The sequence below is a fragment of the Monodelphis domestica genome, chromosome 1 (assembly GCF_027887165.1).
Source record: "Monodelphis domestica isolate mMonDom1 chromosome 1, mMonDom1.pri, whole genome shotgun sequence".
Classification (NCBI taxonomy): Eukaryota; Metazoa; Chordata; class Mammalia; order Didelphimorphia; family Didelphidae; genus Monodelphis; species Monodelphis domestica.
Genome location: NC_077227.1, coordinates 319,234,045 through 319,254,476, shown reverse-complemented (window position 1 = coordinate 319,254,476; position 20,432 = coordinate 319,234,045). Strand labels below are relative to the sequence as shown.

Sequence of the window (20,432 nt, the reverse complement as noted above, 5' to 3'; positions counted from 1 at the left end):
AATTCTTAAGATTTTATATGAGGAAGCCACCTGAAGAGGGAACCCATAATCTACTTGCTTCTCCTACTCCTAGGGAGTTCCCTTCTACCACTTGAGCCTGGGTTCCTAGGGAGCAGGAAACCAGAAAATATCTGATGATTGCCGCACTGCTGACAGGAATATCAAGATGTAGAAGAGCAAAAAGCTTAAGAGTAGGGCAGACCAAGGCAGTGGTATCAGTGTGACATCATTGATTATTCTTCCAAAAGACCAAATATCTTGAGTGGTAAAAATGTTAGCAGTTGAATTTGAAAGTTCATTCAACATGAAATCTTGCATAAATCATTTTTCAGTCCTGAGAATCATATTTGTATAGCAAAGACTCAAATTCTGTAATAAAGCACTACCAAATGGTCTGGTTGTTTACTCTAGAACAAGTTTGACAAATAAGGAAAGAAAAAGTCAGTATTGGCTTTGAACCTTTCAAACCAATCGGCATATATCATTGTATCTGTGACAACAAATTCCATATGAAGAAGGTCTTGTAACACTGTCCAAGACTAGCAAGTTTAGTTTGGTAGCGGGGAACTCGTTAACACTCTCCAAGGAAACGAGAATTCCTGACCAAATTCACTGTGCCTAGTTTCTTAGCTGGATCAACTAATTTTAAAATTGAACTAAGCCAATATGATTATATTTGATCGGGATGATAGCTTTGAAATTAGTCAAGATAGCATAAAGTAGTGTTTTGGAGTTGAAGATACACTAAAGATTTTGGAAAGGAGAGCTATAAAGATTTTTCTAGTCTGAAAATCTAGATACAATGAGTTGTGTTTTTCATCACCAAAGAATTGAATTTTACTTAAGAGCAAGGACAATTTTATGGGCAAAGGAGAAGGAAAGGAATATGAGTTGTTAAGAATATATAAAAACCACATGAAATTTGGAGCAACATTGGTATTGTTACAGACAAGTTCTAGGAAAGATCTCAGGTTGTGATAACTAAGTCTTATGGAATTGAAGGTATTTTGGGATACCCAGTAGATTTAAAGGTAATAGAATACCAAGGGGGAGATTATAAATTTTTGCCCTTGGTGACCGCTAGGTAGTACATCTGTATCCAGCAAGGTGTTCCTCATCCTTCAGCATCTAACCCCATGAGGCAAATTTATGGTGAAAATTAAAAATATATATATTTGCTTTTTAATTGGAATGTTTTTAGAACTTGACCATAAACATTGGATTTTGAAAATAAAACAGAACCAAGCCTCCTTACCTCTTCAATCCTACACTTTAATTTGTCATGACATTGGTACAGTAGCAAATAAGTTCCCAAATGCAACTTTGGACTAATTAGGGGAGAGGGGGGAATGGCAATTTTTACTTTATAGTAAAATTGATTGCTCTTTCATTAAAATTTTTTTTAAACTATTGTATCAAAACAAAAATTCTTTGTTTTAAAACATTGAGAAGTGAATAAAGCTGATTTGTTTATTTTTTTGATTGGAGAAAATTTCAATTGTGACATTTTATGTTGACCTATTTACATGTCTTTTTGGCTTACACTGTTTAAGAAGAAATAAATATGAAATATTGGAACAACAATAGCAAAAAAGGCAAAACTGCACGTCAAGAGAATCTGCATGGGTAGAGTTTCCTCGTCAGAAGCTCCCTCCATGTTGATAAAATTATATATACAGTATAAAAAATTAGTGTAATACTTTTTTTTTTAAGATGGGATAAATAACATTTTGTGTTCTACTGAATAGAGGAACAATTTTGATCATTATTTTTGTTAGTTCTTTTGTTATTTTTGTGCCTGTTTTGGATTTTGTGTGTTAGATCTAGGAACTATAATACAAAAATACTAGATTTAAATCATGCTTGTTTTAGTAAACATTAAGAAAGGAAACATTTATATGCACTTATTATTTCTATTTCACAAGAAGATTTGAAAGCAAAAAAATAAAATTGAAATAGTGCTTCTTTTTAGAAACCTCCACTAGTATCTAAATACTTTGTTAATTATAAGTAACTTTATTTTTAGTTAAAATAGTGTCACATGCTGTTTTATTTACAACTTTACCATTGATCTTGGAGAAATCCCAAAGGAGCTATATATTTTAATGAGTAAGAATCATGTCATAGACTCATGGAAAAATTTGGGTGAATCTAAAATTAACTCTGCTCCTGGTTGTCTCTAGATCATTGTGTACAGCAGCCTCTTGATTATTAAAATAATCGTCCAGTTTATGATTTATTTAGGGTTACAGTAGTCAGAGAAAAAACATTTGACTATTTTACTGCTTATGCATCTCCATAAGAAAGGACAGAGAAAACATAGTAAAATTAGTCTTCATTTTTTAAACTCCTTAAGGGTTTAGTTAAAGCTATTTTAGTTTAGGGGCTTAGGTTAAGTTAAATTCCTTAAGGGTTGAAACTCTTTGAAGAAGGATGATATAAAAATGAACAGCCAAAATTAATGTTGAGAATCTAGGGATTTCAGATTACACATGTTACCTTTATCTACTATTCTTAACAGTCCAGTAAATCTGTCATCCCAGTTGCCTGGTAGCTTTACCCAACCTGGAATATAGCCAGGAACCTGGAGGGAAGCAAATCAAATTCTGGGTAACTAATATAGACATGACAGAGTCTCTATGAAAGTTCATGGGCTTTATTCTTTGAAGAACCACTCAGGACCCTATTCTGATCCAAATTATTCTTTAAATGCATTAATTAATCTGGTTTCTAAGATCCAATAAATTAGAAGTGGGGAAAAGAGGTTGGTGTACAGATAGGGATGCAGAGACTGATTAGAAATGATAGTCTCTAGCCTAACAGGGAAGAGGCAGAAAAACTGGAAAGGAGACACAACTCAAAAAGCACAACATACTGAGGCCATTTCATATAATTGTCATCTAGTATTTGAAGTCATCTATCATATTCATCCCTTTTATCCAGTGTAAATATTTTTCGTTCTTTCAACTTATCTACATGTGGCATTAGCTCAAAGCCATTTGCCACCATATTTGCTCTCTTCTAGACATTTTTCAGCATCCAAAGAGTACAAAATCAAATTAACCAGATTGAAAGTAATTTTTTTAAAGCTCATTTTTTATTTTTAATTCCAAATTCTCTCCCTCCCACTCCTTTTTCATTGAGAAAGCTATCAATATGATACTCATTACATATAGGAAATTATCCAGAACATATTTATTTCTACATCTGCTGTATTGAAAAAAAAGACAAGAAAAATCAATGCTTAAAAATATGCTTCAACACTTATCAGTTCTCTCTGGAGGCAGATAACATTTTTCATGTATCCTTTGGAATTGTAGGTCATTGTATTAATCAGAATAGCTAAGTCTTTCATAGTTGATTATCATTACAATACTGATGTTACTATGTACAATGTTCTCCTGGTTCTGCTCATTTCACTCTGCATCAATCTTTATGTCTTCTCAGATTGTCCTGAAACCACTCCCTCCATCATTTTTTATAGCACAGTATTATTCCATTACAATCGTATACAACAACCTGTTCAGACATGTCCCAGTTGATGGGCTATCCCCTCAATTTCATATTCTTTGCCACCACAAAAAGTTGCCTTAAATATTTTTGTACATATAGATAGATCCTTTATTTTTTTCCTTTGATTTCTTTGAAGTACAGACCTACTAGTGGTATTGCTGGATAAAAGGATATGCAGTTTTATGGCCATAGTTCCATGCAGTTCTACGGAATGGTTAAACCAGTTCACAACTCCAATAATAGTATATTATTAACTATTTTTCCACTTCTTTTCCAGCTTTTGTTATTTTTCTGGAAGAAAATATTTTTTAAAATTAGAAGGTATTTTGAATTACATATCAACATACTGAAAACTTAAGAGAAAAATGTATGAATATTTGCTCCCCAGACTAAAAATTTAATATTAGTACTCATTAATGAACTGATTTGATAATTTAAATAACCTAACAGTAGACATGGAATCTATAACAAAACAGTTTTCATAGATGTAAAAAATGAGCTAAGAAAATAGAATATTCAGTTTTGGGATAAGAAGGCTAATTCAGTAAAATATTGATATTCAATCCACAAATTTACTGTTATACCAGTAAAATACTAATGTGAGGGAGGTGAGAGAGCCTTTTTGAGATTGGACAATAAATAATTGTTATTCTTCTGTTCTAGAAGATACTAAGAAGGTAAGGGTTTTAAAAAATTGATTTGATACCTTTTCTGAATGTGTCTTTCCCCTTCCTCTGCCCAGTGAATCATTTTCTTATTACAAAGAATAAAACCAAGAGATTAAGGTAGAAAAAACCAGTTTAGTGTAAACTAATTTTTACCTAACCAAGTCTTGACAATGTGCTTAGTCTCAACTTCTGCAAAGGGGGGGAGGGGGGCACATGTTTTCTTGTTTATTTGGGAATTTGGTTATTACAGTTTTGTTGGTTTTATTATTTTTCAAAAACACAAACAGGTTCTTAAGCTTTGCAAAATCAGTCCCATAGTCTTTATCTTCAGGTTTCCCCATGCACAATTTTTAATACTGTCCTCTCCCCCCCTCCCCCCCCCCCATTTTTAGTTTTGAGAGATTAGGAAACTAGACTTAGCCTAGCAGTCACTCTTATTAATAGTAACGAGCTTTTTAATGACATATACATCACCAAAATCTCAGATTTTCACTTATCTGCAGTCCTTTTCTAAACCTGAGCGTTGTTTACTAAGAAATTATAGAAGGGCCACTTCTGAACAGAACCCAGCCCTTTCTAACTTTTTTGTGCTCTATTTAATTCTTCTCCAGTCAGTCTATTTTATCAGTAAACGTTTATTTAAGATTATCTCTGTGTGAGATATAGTTCTAAATGCTGGGAATGCAGAGACAAGAAAAATAATCCCACCCTCCAGGAATTTATACTGTGAACAGGTAATATTTGATTATTTCATGAGGGAGAAAACACCAACCAATAAAATGTAGGATTTTTAAAGCAATGTTTTATTAACTTCAATATAGATGGATTTCCTTTGAAATCTTATATTACTCATTTAAAAATATTCTGAGTAGGGGTTCATAGGCTTCACCAGAGGGGTTCATAAAAAACAAATAGTTAAAAACCCTAGATCTAGAGAGATGTGGAAAGGCTTCTAGTGAGAGGTGGGCCTTGAACTGAGCTTTAGAAGGTAGGGATTCACTTGTAAGGGAATGGAGTTAAGGGAGGGAATGCATTCCAGGCCTGCAGAAAGGCACAAAGGAGGTTAAATGGTGAACTCTAGGAATAGCTACTGAAATAATAAAGTTTAGTAGGAACACAATTTATGAAGGGGGGAATACTGTGAAATAAACTTGCATGTAGAATAAACTAGAACCAGATTCTGCAGGGTAAACTGAATTTTTTATCCTTAAAAGTATTGGAGGTGGCTGGGTGGGGCACTAGATGACTCTAGAGATAGAGAGCTAGGTCTAGAGACAGGAAATATCCTGGGTTTTAAATTGGTCCCTGGCACTTCCAGGTTGTGTGATCCTGGTTAAGTCACTAAAGTTAGCTAGCTCTTACCAATCTTTTGCCTTAGAACCAATATTCTGTATCAATTTCAAGAACAGAAGGTAAGGTTTAAAAAAAAAAGTAATAGAGAATTTTTGAAGGTTTTTGAGCAGGGGAATGATGTGATCAAACTTGTGCTTTAGTTAAATTACTTTTTCTTAGTTTTATGTTGGGAGGTGGAATGAGGAAACTTTTACCTTAAATTACTTTTTTGAACAGCTGAGGAAAAGTGTTCAGAATAAGCCCATACTTATGAATAATTCAAATCCTCTAATGAAAAATAGAAACCCTTACAATTTTTTCTCTGGACTCATAGTTCAGATATAAGTGGATATTAGAGCACCACTGTAATTGCTTGGGAATTCAAATATTTTTCCCCTACTCTTAATTTCTATTATTTTTCCATTATTATCCATCACAAATGTAAAAAAATGCATCTATTAAATTCTCTACCTGGTTTTTCTTGATCCTTAAAGATGGTGGGAAAAAAATTATAATGAGATTTAATTTGCATTGTCCTATATCAGGGAAGCATAATAGCAGATTGCTCTATCATAATGTTCCTGAAGTATTTTATAGTCTTTTACAGGCCACTTCAAAATCAGTATTAAATAGGGAACATTTAATTTAGAAAGATTATTTTGAGACTTTTGTGGAAGATGCATTGACGAGGAAAAGAATAAGGAGAAATCATAGTAAAGAGGAAAGAAAGTATTGAATGTGTTGAGTTTGCTTATTAGAGAGCTAGTTGGAAATATACAACAAGCAGTTGGTGGTATAAGACCTTTGGTTTTATAGTATTTGGCTTCTCTTAATCTTATTCAACTCTTTAATAATAATTTTTATGTGTTTGTAATTTTTTCTGAGCTTATTATTAGGTATTTGAGAGCAAGGGCCACATCTTAGATTTTTTTTCTGTAGGGAATTGGAGGATGGACTGGGAATGGAGTTTTTCATGGTACCTAGCCATATTTTTAACTTATTGGGAGGGAGCTTATTAAATCCTATTTCATTTGTAGAACCAAGTATTCAGATCAAATTTTAACTCCCTAGTGTCTAGGTAGCTTTGGAATGGCTCCCTGCTCATATGGTATGGAACCCACAGTGCTTGCTCTCTCTTTCCATATGAACTGTACCATAGTTAGTCTGATCTTCTTCTGGATATAGCTAGAAATATGAAGGGATTTGGCTTTGGGTAATAATAGTGACATATAGAGTGGGTCTTGTTTTGTTTTTAAAAATCTGAGCAAGTATCTTAGAAAGTGTCCTGCAACCCAACAAAAAGCTCTCCTTAGAAAATAGAGAAAAATGATACATGGAGATAAACTTGTTATTGTTTATAAATGTATCTCTTATTATGTCAAAGATATGATCTTACAAAAGTGTTCTACATCAAGTCAAATTTCAAGTTACCAGGCAAATTTGAAGTTTAAAAGAATCCATGTTTTGTGAAGTCTATCAGCTATTACTGTTGTTTTCTATTATGAATTCTAGTGATTGTTTAAAATCTTTGTTTTGTTTTGAGATTCAACCTGGCATGTTTATGAAAAAACTCATTGCGACTACAAAAAATATCTACTCCTTTAAATAGTCAGAACTTGAATATGTAAAACAAATTTGGTTTGAAACTTTTCATTTTGAAGATTTAAACACTGTTACCTCAATATCAAGATGAAATTATTAATGTGGTTTGTCCCTATATAACCCTAAACTTTTTCATAATAGCAAACTAAAATCCGTGTTAATTATATTGTATTTCATAACTTGGTCATAGACAAGAAACACTAAAATATTTGAAATGAATCAAAGCAATCCCTCTCTAGTAAAAGTATGTGTGTGTATCTGTTTTTGCCTATGGGATTTTTACTGTACCAGTGGGATAGCCTGTTCAGTAAATTTTATGTATTTCATTTTCTTTTCTTTGTTTTTTCTTTTTTCTTTTTTTTTAGCTCTTCAGAGAAGTAAGAATAATGAAGATTTTAAACCATCCAAACATAGGTACTTTTGTTTTCTTTCAAATGCTTATTGAACCAAATGCATTCTGGAAAGGCATGCCTCAAAATGAAATGTCTCTTCCAAGAAAAGTGGCCCTTATATGATTACATTTTCTTACAATATGGAATTGTTAATGGCATTGATTTTTTTGTAGAATTCCACATAAGAGAGTATGGCCTGCCTCTAAGTATATGGAATTCTTGCCCTGACAAGGTGAACTATTAGGTGTTACATTAAATACTTGTTGATTTAATATTTAAATGCTATTTGTGTATATGGGTGAATATTTTAAATAGGATTAGTAATACTTGTCTTATGCCAAATTTGTCACTGTTACAGAACCTTTTATCCTATTCTGTTAATTTGATGGATAAAGAGAAAATACACAGAAATGAAAATTTGTTGTCGTTTGTAAAAGTATCTTCCTTTATGCAAGAAACATGTTCCTGGGAGCAGCTAGATGGCTTAGTGGATTGAGAGCCAGGCCTAGAGATGGGAGGTCGTGGGTTCAGATTTGGCCTTGGACACTTCCTAAATTGTATAACCCTGGGCAAGTACCATTGCCCAACCCTTATTGCTCTTCTGCCTTAGAATCTAAGACAGAAGATGAGGGTTTGTTTTTTAAAAGAAAGAAAAGAAACTTTTTTTGGTTAAGTTGTTTATGTATATATATATATATCCATGTTTTAAGTCACTAAGAAAATTTGTAACTTACGGTGCCTTAGAGTAATTCCTTTTGTGAGGCAATCATCTCTACTTTATATTTTGTGTAAGCCTGAATTTCTTGGGTCATATTTGTGTTTTAAATAGGATTATGCCCAAATAACAAATAAATAAAAAAGTGGTTTAAAAGTAATGTGAGATGGTAAAATTGTTTCAAAACTTTAATTTTTCAAACAATTATATATATCTTTTGATCAACTATTTCAGAACTTGGGTGATTTCGGTACTTGACAAAAAAATTTATTTAATATGTGTACTTTAAATCATTGAAGATAGAACAAAAACTTGGATTTTTTTTCTTCTGAAACAATGAGTGGTGTTTTTTTTCCCCTCAGTTAAGAATAGTTATCCCAAGATTAGTCTGGTTAAGGCCACAGAAACACTTTACTGGAAGGTTGGCTGCCTTATTATGTTGTGGTATGGATAGGATGCATTCTTGCTTCAGTTAGAAGAAGCCCAACCTTCTGGTTATACACATGGGCATAAATGATAATTCCAGAAGGAATCTAGAAAGCATTACCTTATAAGGGTTATTAAGTTTTTGGCAAGAAACTGAAAATTGCAGTGGCACACAGTGTTTTCATTACTGCTGAGTGAAAACAAATGTAAGAAAAGAGAAAAAGCCTACTTAGAGCTAAACATCTGATTGGTGAAATTGTATCTTAAGCAGGATTTGACTTTTGGGACCATATATTAAAATATTAAAAGAATGGCATCTTGGCTATGCTTGGAGGTCATCAAAGGCTGATAAAATTTTTTGCTTGGAGTCTACGACTTTAAACTTATTGGGAAGGGGGAGAGGGAAAAGTGCCATTTCACAAATTTTGATAGCATAGAAACTAGCTCCAATTTAGCCTTAGAAATTCACAGGAGTTTCATGGCTTCAGATGATTGTACAAAACTGTGGAAATTTATTAACCGCAAGCAACTCAGAATTCTAAAGCAAAAATCCATGGACATTTTACTTTAGTAGATATAACAAAGATTTGGTAAAGTGGGACTTTTTTCTTGTAATAAGGCTCTGGAAGATTCTTACTTATTTGGAAGCAACAAGTCAGGTAAAAGTAAGATAGGATTCTATATTAAGAAGATATATTCATATGTGGAAATCCAGAAAACTGAATAGGAGAAATATGCTAGAGTGAAGGTTAACAGAAAGATTAAAACAAATTAGATTTTATATCTGATAACAATATGCACCACCAAGACAGAAAAAATAGGTGAGTTATAGAAACACATCACAAGCCTGGCTTGTAGACACAAATAGAAATGAAGAAGGACATATTTATTGGAACACTCTTGTAAAAGTAATTAATTTATAATTATAATAAATCCTACAAAAAATTAAGGAATCAACAAAGAAAACTGTCATCAGGACCTGATTCTCCATAGGAGGAAAGAACTACAAAAATAAAATTTTATTACTAACCTTAGACAAACATGGCTATTATATCTTAGAATTTGTTGTAGAATAAAAGAAGGCTAACTATAACTTGATGTACATTATAGGGATATCCAGCTTTAGTAGGAATGCAAATTTCAAAGGATTCACAGAAAAGACATCTTTTTTATCCCATGGTTTAAAATTCTACAAAGTCAGTTCCAGTGACTTTTGATTATCCTGAATAAAATTCTGCTGACAACAAAAAAACAACTCTTGAGTTGAAAGGGGGGTTGAGGGGTAAGGGCTTTGAAGAAACAATGTGTAAACCGAAAGAATTTAGAGATATGTATGGCAAATGGAAGCCAGGTCAAATAACAAGCATGAATAGGAAAGAATAGCCTGTATTATGCCTCTATATATAATGACCAAGCTTGACTTAAAAGGAGATAAGAAAATGGATCTTTCTTCTTTACAAAGGTTTGGAGGAAGGGGAGAATATGAGACATGGTTGGTTAACTTTGTTAGGCTAATTTTTTTCTTTTTTTATTCTTTACAGCATTTGATACCTTACAAGGGGTGGGAGGGAATTGGAGGAGAGAGGAATCTATTAGGGAATGAAAGTGATTTTAAAAAAAGATATAGATTAAAATTAGGGAAAAAATAAAGTAGCCTAGCCCAGTGGATATGTTGAGAATCCTAGAAAGGTTGTTGACTTTTAGTTTAAATGGAGAAAAAGAGGAGGATCAAAGAAGGAATAGGATTGCTACTCAGGAGGATAATGCATGATGGGGATCTGGTAGGAATATGCAGCTCTTATTATTCTGTTTAAATCTAAAAAGGAAACTTTTATAGATTAGAAAGAACTTAACAAAAATGACTGATGGGAGCTTGAAAACCAAAATAATTATGGAGATAGTAATAAAGCACCTAACCAGTCTTGAGGGTAAGTTCAAGTTACCAGTCTCCAATAGACTATATCCCAGAGTAATAAAATAATTGGTAGATGTACTTGTTGATCCATTGTGATCTTTGAAAGTTTACATAAATAGCATCACAAATTACTTTAAATATCTCCCTGTTTGTGATTATTTAATAATAATAATAGAGGGGGCAGCTGGGTAGCTCAGTGGATTGAGAGCCAGGCCTAGAGACGGGAGGTCCTAGGTTCAAATCTGGCTTCAGCCACTTCCCAACTGTGTGACCCTGGGCAAGTCACTTGACCCCCATTGCCTAGCCCTTACCACTCTTCTGCCTTGGAGCCAATACACAGTATTGACTCCAAGACGGAAGGTATGGGTTATTAAAAAAATAATAATAATAATAGTAACTAGTATTTGTATAGCGTTTTAGGGTTTGCCAAGCACTGTACTAATATCATTTGATCCTCACAACTTTGAAGTTGGCGCTATTATAGTTTTCCCATTTTTTAAGATGAGATGAGAAATCTGAGAATGACAAAGATTAAAGACTTGCCTAACATCACATAGCTAGTAAGTGTCTTAAGATAAAATTTAAACCCAGGTGTACCTGACTTCAAGCCCATGTAAACCGAATAGCAGTTGGCTTAAATTAGATTTCAAACTCCATCTTCTACATTTACCATAGTGAATGCTTTCTCTAAGAAGAGAAGATTTCATAACTGTTGGTCATAAAATCAGTAAACATATTAAGCACCTACTATGTGCCAGGCGCTGGAGCTATAAAGGCAGCATATATTCCCTTCTCTTAAGAAACTTACAGCCCGATTGGAGAGACAGTATGAAAATAACTATGTACAAACAAGTTATATACAGGATAAGTATTAGATAATTATAGAGAAGGCATTAGCATTAAGAGAGATCAGAAAAGACTTCTTTCAGAAGGTAGGATTTGAGATTGAAGAAAGCTAGGGGCTGAGAGGAGGAAGGGAGAACATTCCAGGCTTGAGGGACAGCCAGTGAAAATACCCAGATTTGGGAGATGTGGAGTGTCTTGTATGAGGAATAGCAAGGAGGTCAGTGCCACTAGATTAGTACTCAAGAGTCTGTGGAGGGTGTGAGATTTAAAGATTGGAAAGGTAAAGTCAGGAGCTGGAAAAGAGATTTGAATGCCAAACAAAATTTTATATTTGATCTTAGAAGTAATAGGGAGCCCCTTGAATTTATTAAGTAGTGAGGTTTGACATGGACAGACTTAGACTCTAGGAAGATCACTTAGACAAATGAATGTAGATGGGATTGGAGTAGGGAGAGACTTATGGCAGGGATACTAATCAGCAGATTATTGCAGTAATTTAAATTGCACCACCATGGTAGCAGTGGTAGAGGAGAAGGGGAAAGGTTAGTTTTTGAGAGATTTTAGTAAAGTAAAATTGATCGTCTTGGCACTAGTTTGTTTGGGTGTAAGAGGTGTGGTGGTAAAAGAGTGAGGGATTGAGGATGACACCTAGATTGTCAACTTGGGTGATTGGGAGAATGGTGGTGCTATTCCCTCAATAGGAATAGAGGAGTTAGGAAGGGGATCTGATTTGAGGGGAAGGTGATAAATTCAATTTTGGACATGTTGAGGTTAAAATATCAACAGGATATACAGTTTGAGATAAATAATAGACGATTGGAGATTTAAGACAAAGTTATGGAGAGGTTAGGATTTAGGATTTGAGAGTCATCATCATAGAGATGATCATTGAATCTAAGTAAACTGATGAGATTATCAAGTGAAATAGTAAAAAGGGAAAAGATAAGAGCCCTCAGGACAGGTCCCAAGGGGACATTTACACATAACAGGCATGATCTAGACAAAGATCCAACAAAGGAGGCTAAAAAGGTACTAGTATACAGGAGAGTCAGATTAAAGGAACCTAGAGAGAAAAGAGTGATCAACATTGTTGGAGGTTATGTAGAAATTAAGAAGAAAAGAGAGAAAAAGCCCTTATGTTTGTCAATTAAGAAGTCATAATTTTAGAGGAAACACTTTCAGGTGAGTGATGATGTTGGAAGCCAGACTATAAAGAGTTAGGTTATGGAGAGGAAGAAAATTCTTAACCAAAATTTATAGCAAAAGGTAAAATAGATTATTTTTGTTATCCAAAGTTGTAATGCTTTTACATGAACAAAATGAGTGCAACTAGGACAAGAAGGGAAAGATCCCAATTGAGGGGAAAAATGTTTTCATCAAACATCTCTGATAAGGTTCGATGTCTGAGATACATGGTATATTTCTTTTTCTCTCCCTCACACACACACACTTAAGTATCTCACAGCACGTGCACACGCGCAATTCACACACACAATTGTTACCTAATGAATAAGTTGGTAAAAGAACAGTTCATGAACAATTTTCCAACAAATAATTTCAATCTAGATCAGCCACAGCAGTAGTCTCTCAGTAACCAAGGATGACGATTGTCTTTGTGCGTTTTCATCTATGGTGTATAGATGAGTGTGCACAAAGACACTTGTGCGTGAAGGAGATGTAAGTGGAAAAATCGATACACAGACAGTCCCACTCTCTCAGCATTGGAAGCCTGGGTCCAGTGGCACGAAAGGTCGTTAAACCTGGAGACTTCCTCAGCTGCATTGGATGGCTGTGTTGTCCTTTGTGCTCCAACACGCCCTAACAACTTCTCAGTGCTTTGCTGCGTCGCAGCCGTTGAACCTTCTTATTGGATCAGCCACAAATCACTATTAATTGACATACAAATCAAAATTACATCAGTTTTACCTTATACAAACCAATGGGTATAGATAACAGAAGTTGAGAATAGTCTGTGGTTATACACTTTTTGGAAAGTGGCCCACCAATAAGATTGGAGCTATAAATTGGTGCATTCATTCTGGTAAGCAGTTTGAAATGACTAAAGTATTCATACTTTTTGACCTACACCTCGGTTTATATCCCAAGGAAGTAAAGAATGGAAAAGTCTCAAATACACAAAAATAATTGTAGCTATATTTTGGATAGTAACAAAGTAGATGCCCGTTGATTGAAGAATAGCTAAACAAATTGTGGTATATGGATCTTAATAGGCTATTCCTATAGAGAAGCATGGTAAAACTTTGAACTAGTGCAGTCAAGTAAACAGAATCATAAAAACAGTATGTATAATAACTGCATTAATATAAATAAACATAAATGGAATGAATAGCAACATCATTTTCAATCAAAACTGAGTATTTTATTAAAGTTATAACAAAGTTTGTCCTTAAAGAAGAATTGAAAATGTACCTCTGTCTTCATTGCAGAGATAGGGTACTATGAATGTTCTCCCAACATTGCATATAATGTCAAAGTTGGTTGATGAATTAGTTTTGCTAAGCTTTTTTTCCCTTTTTTATTCTTTGTTATAAGGGATGTCTCTCAGGGAGGATGTGGCATATATTTCTAAATGAAAAATATAAAAATAAAAGTTTATCAACACAAATTAAGGTAAATCCTTTTTTAAAATAATTATGGATATTGGGACTGAAGGACTTCACTTTTCCTCTCAATCTCTTCACATCTGAAAGTTTGAGGTTATCTTCAATTCTTCTCTTATCTCTGATATCCACTCAATTACTTGTAAATATCACCTCTGTAATCTCTTTCATATTATCCTCTACTCCTTTTCTATGACCATCATCCTAGAACATGGTCTCCTTACTACTTTTCTTTACCATGACAGTAGCCTCTTAATAGATCTTCTAACCTCTTAGGGAACAAGAAGTTAAATGTGAGTATAACTCCAGAGGGGGGAAAAAGAGGAGCAATGGATGAAAGTTATAGAGAGGAGTAAGATTTCAGATTGACATAAGGGAAAAATTTTTCTTACAGTTATTTCAGAATTATAGTGTAATTCCTCAGGAGATAATGAACTTCTTATCCCTAGAAGTTGTCTGACTGAAAGGACCACTTTTGGATATTATTAAATGGCTTCTTTTTGGTCTGAATGACCTTTGAGTTTCTAGCACTGAAATTTTTGTATTCCACTCTTTCCAACTCATTCTACTTATTAATTTATGTGATTTGGGCAAATTACTTAATCCCCGTAGAATTATTTTCCCTCAAAGAATGATCTCTGATACCTTTTCTTTTTGAAAATCCTATGATCCAATATTGTGTATAATTGTAGCATAGCCAGTATCTTTTAGTGTCTACATGCATGTATAGGCATAGTATAAATTAATTTGATGACCGCCCAGTGTACATAACTAGCATGAGGGAAAGTGTATTACAGCATGGGTAGGTAAACTCCATAAAAATATGTAGGGATTTATATAAATACTAAAGTACAAATAAATGAAGATATTATTGATTTTACTTTTAACTTAGATTTTACATTTTAATTTTCCAGTCTTAACTGTTCGTTTAAAATTTAATTCTGATGTCTCATAAGAACTTTTATAATAACCACAACTGTACAGTTTTGCTTTACAGTAGTTCCTACTACATGGTAAGCCCAAGAAAATCTGTTCATGCAATGATTTTTTTTTAATAAGTATTTTCTCTTCTGTACCAAGGTGTCCTATTCACTTACATATTTTTATCTTTTTTTAAACCCTTACCTTCTGTCTTAGAATCAATATCAAGTATCATTTCCAAGGCAAAAGAGCAGTAAGGGCTAGACAGATGGGATTTAATGATCTACTAAGGGTAAGGGTCACACAGCTAAAAAGTGTCTTGGGCCAGATTTGAACCTAGGACCTCCTGTCTCTAGGTCTGGTTCTTAATCCACTGAGCTACCCAGCTGCCCTGATTTAGTTGATTTTTAGAAACTTAGATTATGAAATTATTCTATGGCAGAGCAGTTGGCTTAAATTCAAAACCAAGAACTGTCAAAATGTCTCTGTTCTTGATATGATTATATACCATACAATTAAAGAGAAAATTACACAGGATAATGTTTTTGTGGGAGTTGGGAAACATCTTGTCTTGATTTTTCATTTTAGATTGAGGCTCAATTTATTGCTATCACCCTCCTTTATTCTAACTTAAATTTCAAATTATATCTTTTAATTCTTTTTTTTTTTTAGTGATAGATTCTTTCCATATCACTTTACTATAATCATTAAGTGACATACAATGTCGATGATTTTAAAATAGGTTCCATAATTTCTACTAGATTTGGTATGACAGTCAGTTATATTTGTTTTCAGTTTTAGAGGGATTTAAAATCCAATTCTTTGGCTTTAAAAAGAGAAAAGAAAAAATAAACATGTTTCAATAATGGTTTATTTCTTGACAACTTAGGTTTGCAAAATAAGTCTTTGAAGTTGATTTTCTTTAAATTATATGTATCATAGCCTCAGAAAATATTAGACCCTTTCCCTACACTCATACCTATTGTCATCATCTATGACTTGGACTATTACAATAGCCTTCTGGGGGCAGCTGGGTGGCTCAGTGGATTGAGAGCCAGACTTACAAGATGGGAGGTCCTAGGTTCAGATATAACCTCAGACACTTCCTAGCTGTGTGACCTTGGTCAAGTCACTTAACCCCCATTTCCCAGTCCTTAACCACTCTTTTGCTTTGGAACCAATACATAGTATTGATTCCAAGACTGAAGATAAGTTTTGTTTTGTTTTTAAACCTTCTAACTGGTTTCCCTGCCTCAAATCCCTTGATTCTATTCTTAATTCATCCTACACTTCAAGATGATTTTCTAGGTCTTACCTTCTCATGGAAGTTCCCTGTTTAGCTCTCCAGTGGCTCTAAGTCACCATTAGGTTCAAATATAAAGTCCTCTGTTTTGTATTTAAGGCTTTTTATAACTCAGCCCTTTCTTACCTTCCTAGACTTTTTTTTTTAAACCCTTGCCTTCCATTTTAGAATCAGTATTGTGTATTGGTTCCATGCGGACTTAGGTAATGGGAGTTAAGTGACTTGGAAGTGTCTGAGCTGCCTCACTTCCCAGATTTCTTAAACATAACTCACCACTGTATACTCTATGTTTTAGCTATACTGACCTACTTATATTTCCTTGAACAAGTCACTTTCATCTCTCCATTCCATGCTGGCTATAATCTTTCACTTCTGCCTCCTAATTTTTCCCAAAGCTTCTTTCAAAACTTAGCTAAAATTCATCTTTTACAAGATGCTTTTCCCAATCCTCCGAGGTACTAGTGGCGGCTCTTCTCATTACTTTTTATCTCCTTTGTATGTATCTAGTTATTTACATTTTGATCCTCCCTTACAATGGACACTTCTCATTGACAGAATTTGTTAAGTATTTTCATGATGACAAAACAAATTTTCTTGAAGTTATAATTTCACCTTGACTTTGGAAAGTATTTAGCATACATTATAATTTTGTCATAAATATAACACTGCAAAATTGGCATCCAAATTATTGGAATTATAGGAATATTATCCAAAATGTTGGCTTTGTAGATTCCCTATGTATTTATGACTTATTTTAGAATTTATACGTTTCTAATACCAAGCTACCAGATTGCATCTTTTTTTTTTCAATTGTTGGTAAAAGTAAGAAGAATGTTCTGTTAACTAAAGGGAAGTAACAGAACAGGACCTCATTCCCCATGAAAATTGATTAATTCTCTCAAAAAGCCAGTATGTTCTGAGGTTATCCTTTTCCGTTTATCATAGTGCTTTCCATTTCTCTCAGCTTCTACTTCAAAGTGGTTAACTTTAAAGGTTTTTGTTCTCTGTGAAACAATTGCAATCACACTTCAACTAATAATATTTTAATCAGAATTATATCTTAAAAGATGAAATAAGAAAAGTTGAGTTGTGAGCTTATGAAAATGGAGACTACCTGCTGTATTCCCTATTCTAGTTTAAGTCTCATCCCTTTTGTCTGTTGTTATAACCTCTTAAAAGTTTGCCCCACTTCACTTCAGCACATTCATATTCCTATTTCTTCACTAATGATATTCCTCTTTCATTGGTTCCCTTTTTCAGTTTAAAGTAGACCTTAAGCTTAGCATTTAAGGCCCTCTAAAATTCCTATTCTATCTTTCCAACATTCTCTGTTATGATTTTCCTTCATGTTCCCTGTGTTCTGACCATATTACATACTGTCCACCTGTTAACTCTTAAATCTTTTTTTAAGACTGTACACACACCCAGAATATATGACTTTTTCTACCTTTTGAGAGCCTTTATTATTTCAAGTATGTCATATTTCCCAGCCGTGAAACTTTTCCTGCTCTCTATCCCTCCCTGTTCCTAGTGGAAAGTGCTGTCCACATCAGATTCTTTTTTCTATCACTTCATATGGATTATTTTTCTTTGCCCATATCCTATTCTACATGTCATATCACATTATCCACAAACAAATCTGAACTATTAAAGTTTAAGCTTACTGCATGCTGGGACGATAAGATTTTATCTGTTGCCAGTGCTACCATCACCCTTCCTTCAGCCAACTCAGCATCATCCTGGACTACCTAGGTGAAACCTGGTGCCAGGATTTGGGGGGGAACACCCTTCCCAGCTCCTTTGGATTGTCTGCTTTGCTCTCAAAGTTTGAAGAAGGTAGAGCTGGCAGCTCTTTCCTTCCTAGCAGAGGGAGGATCACCAGGTCTTAACATGTGCTCTGCTTCTATACTTGAAGATCCTTGACATTTAAATCTGACCTACTAATAAAACCTAAAGACCCTTTGCCATCTACCACCTTACCTCTGTAATCTTCGGACTCCTGGCTTTTCTATCCATCTAGTCCACAGCTGAACTTTTTAATGTGTTGCTTCCCACAGTTAGAGTTTGACTGTATCTCTTTTTCTTTTTATCTCTCTAGCACTTAGCACAGTGCTTGGCACATAGTAAGTGCTTGCTAATGTTTTTTACTCAAGATGTTTTTATCCTAAGTACTTAATGCAGGACATTAAACAATGGGTATTTAAATGTTTGTTAAATTTAATTAGTTTGCAAAGGTTATAAAATCTGAGTACCATCATTAAGAGTGTTGGAAGATCTGAGAGGATTATATTTCTTTGAAATATGAGGAGGAAATAACAAATGTAAAGAAAATTTTCAGGTAGGAGTCAGTATTGAATTTGACTTATCATGGTCCACTAAATGCAAAATTAATTTGTTAGAAGGTACCAAGAGTCATCTGTGTTTTTATTATATCTCTGATTTTAATCTTTTTATTTGCTAAAGCATATATAAAATTAGTAAAGACACAATTGGCATTTTTTCAAAGAATCAGTTGCTGAAAATTTTAAAGGGGGGGGGGGGAATTAAAACTATGAACTTAAGGTTTTCAACATACCTAAGCCTACATACAAACACTTATTCTCAACATTGTTGTTGAATAATGAATACTAAATAAACAAATGTATATGCTCATTTTGTTAGTAAATTTTACTTCCTTTTCCTAATCTCCCCTCAGTTAAGTTATTTGAAGTAATTGAAACTGAAAAAACACTGTACTTAATCATGGAGTATGCAAGTGGAGGTAAGTACCTTTGCTTTTTACTTGTTTATCATGCATGTGTTTTGTTTTGTTTTTAATTTTTATTTCATTAGGCAAGATAGCTATTATGCTGGCTTTTAAGGTTTCCTTTAAAATTAAAAGCTTGGGTATTTGAGAGCCATTTTAAATTTTCCTAGGCATTTTCAGAAGGTAATGTCTAAGTGATTCTTTATTAGTGTGTCTCTGTGGAGAAATCTCATGAGTTTTTAAAGATATTAAGGAAAATACTTTAAAACCAAAATAAATTTTTTTAAAACTTAGGAACCTCAGTTTCTTAAAATGGAAGATATTTTGTGTTTCTGCCTTCATCTTTCAGGTGTTATTTTGTTCGTATGATCTGTTTTTTTCCAGAGCAATAATCATTTCTGTATTTTTTTTGTTCTATTATAAATATATTAAAATTTTTTCCCCAATCGCATGCAATAACAAATTTCCACATAAGTTTTCCAAAGTTATATGATCCAAATTGTCTCCCTCCCTATCCCCTCCTGGAGCTGGCAAGCAATTTGATCTGGGCTATACATGTATTATCATAAAAAAATTCCATATAAGTGAATAATCATATAAAACCAAAAACCCACATAAAAAAGTAAAAAATCACATGATTTCATCTGTATTTTGGCTCCAGGAGTTCTTTCTCTGGAAGGGGGGATAGCATTCTTTTTTTAAGTCCCTTAGAATTGTCCTGGATCATTGTATTGCTGAGAGTAGCTAAGTCTATCACAGTAGATCATTCCACAATCATTTCTGTATTTTAAATATAGGGTTTCTTTTAATATTGTGTACTCCCTGGAATGTCAGGATTTGTGAGGCAAATGGGGAAATTGTGAATTAGTTAACTAGTTTTAGTAAGGCTGTGTGAATACAAACATTTGACTCAGTTACTTTCAAAATGAATGTAAGCAAGAATTGCAAGATAAGAAGGTATGGATGAGTTTGAGTCTATACCAAAGAAGGGGGAGTAGATTATCAAATTGAAGTACTGAATTTAATATATCATAATTTGATTGTTGATTATATAAATATATACACACACACATTTTTATAAAATTGGTTTCTTTTAACCAATTATGCTTTTCTTCTCTAGAACGTTATATAGAGTTCTGATTGATTATTTATATGTTATCTACAAAACACTGAATTTTTTGTTAAGTTAAAATCTTGTTTATCACAAGTGAATTTTAAAAGTCATTCTACAAAACCAGGAAGCAGAAGCAGTTAATAAACACTTTTTTAAATTGAATGTATAAATAAGAAAAAGTAATCTGAACCCAGCAGGGAGAAGAGTATTACATACAAGTTTTGCCTTTTTCTATTTTGTCTTGAAAGCCACTGAATATGTTTGTGGACCTATTATTTTAATATGTATGATATTTTTCTGAAGTGGCAAGTGATGAGA

General features: G+C 33.5%; 1 protein-coding gene across 13 annotated transcripts in view; it reads left to right on the top strand.

Moving 5' to 3' along the window:
* Window positions 1-20,432, top strand: part of MARK3 (microtubule affinity regulating kinase 3) — a 133,254-nt gene that overhangs the window by 44,590 nt on the left and 68,232 nt on the right. For 9 of the 13 annotated variants that reach the window (XM_056811217.1, XM_007473524.3, XM_007473521.3 and 6 more), the window contains exons 4-5: window positions 7,481-7,529; window positions 18,950-19,015. In XM_056811217.1, the coding sequence (XP_056667195.1) occupies window positions 7,502-7,529; window positions 18,950-19,015 (94 nt within the window). In that variant the 5' untranslated portion in view covers window positions 7,481-7,501. Of the gene's footprint in view, window positions 1-7,480; window positions 7,530-13,962; window positions 14,041-18,949; window positions 19,016-20,432 lie in introns of all 13 variants that reach the window. The other 4 variants (XM_007473523.3, XM_056811216.1, XM_007473519.3 and 1 more) reach the window with 2 other exon arrangements.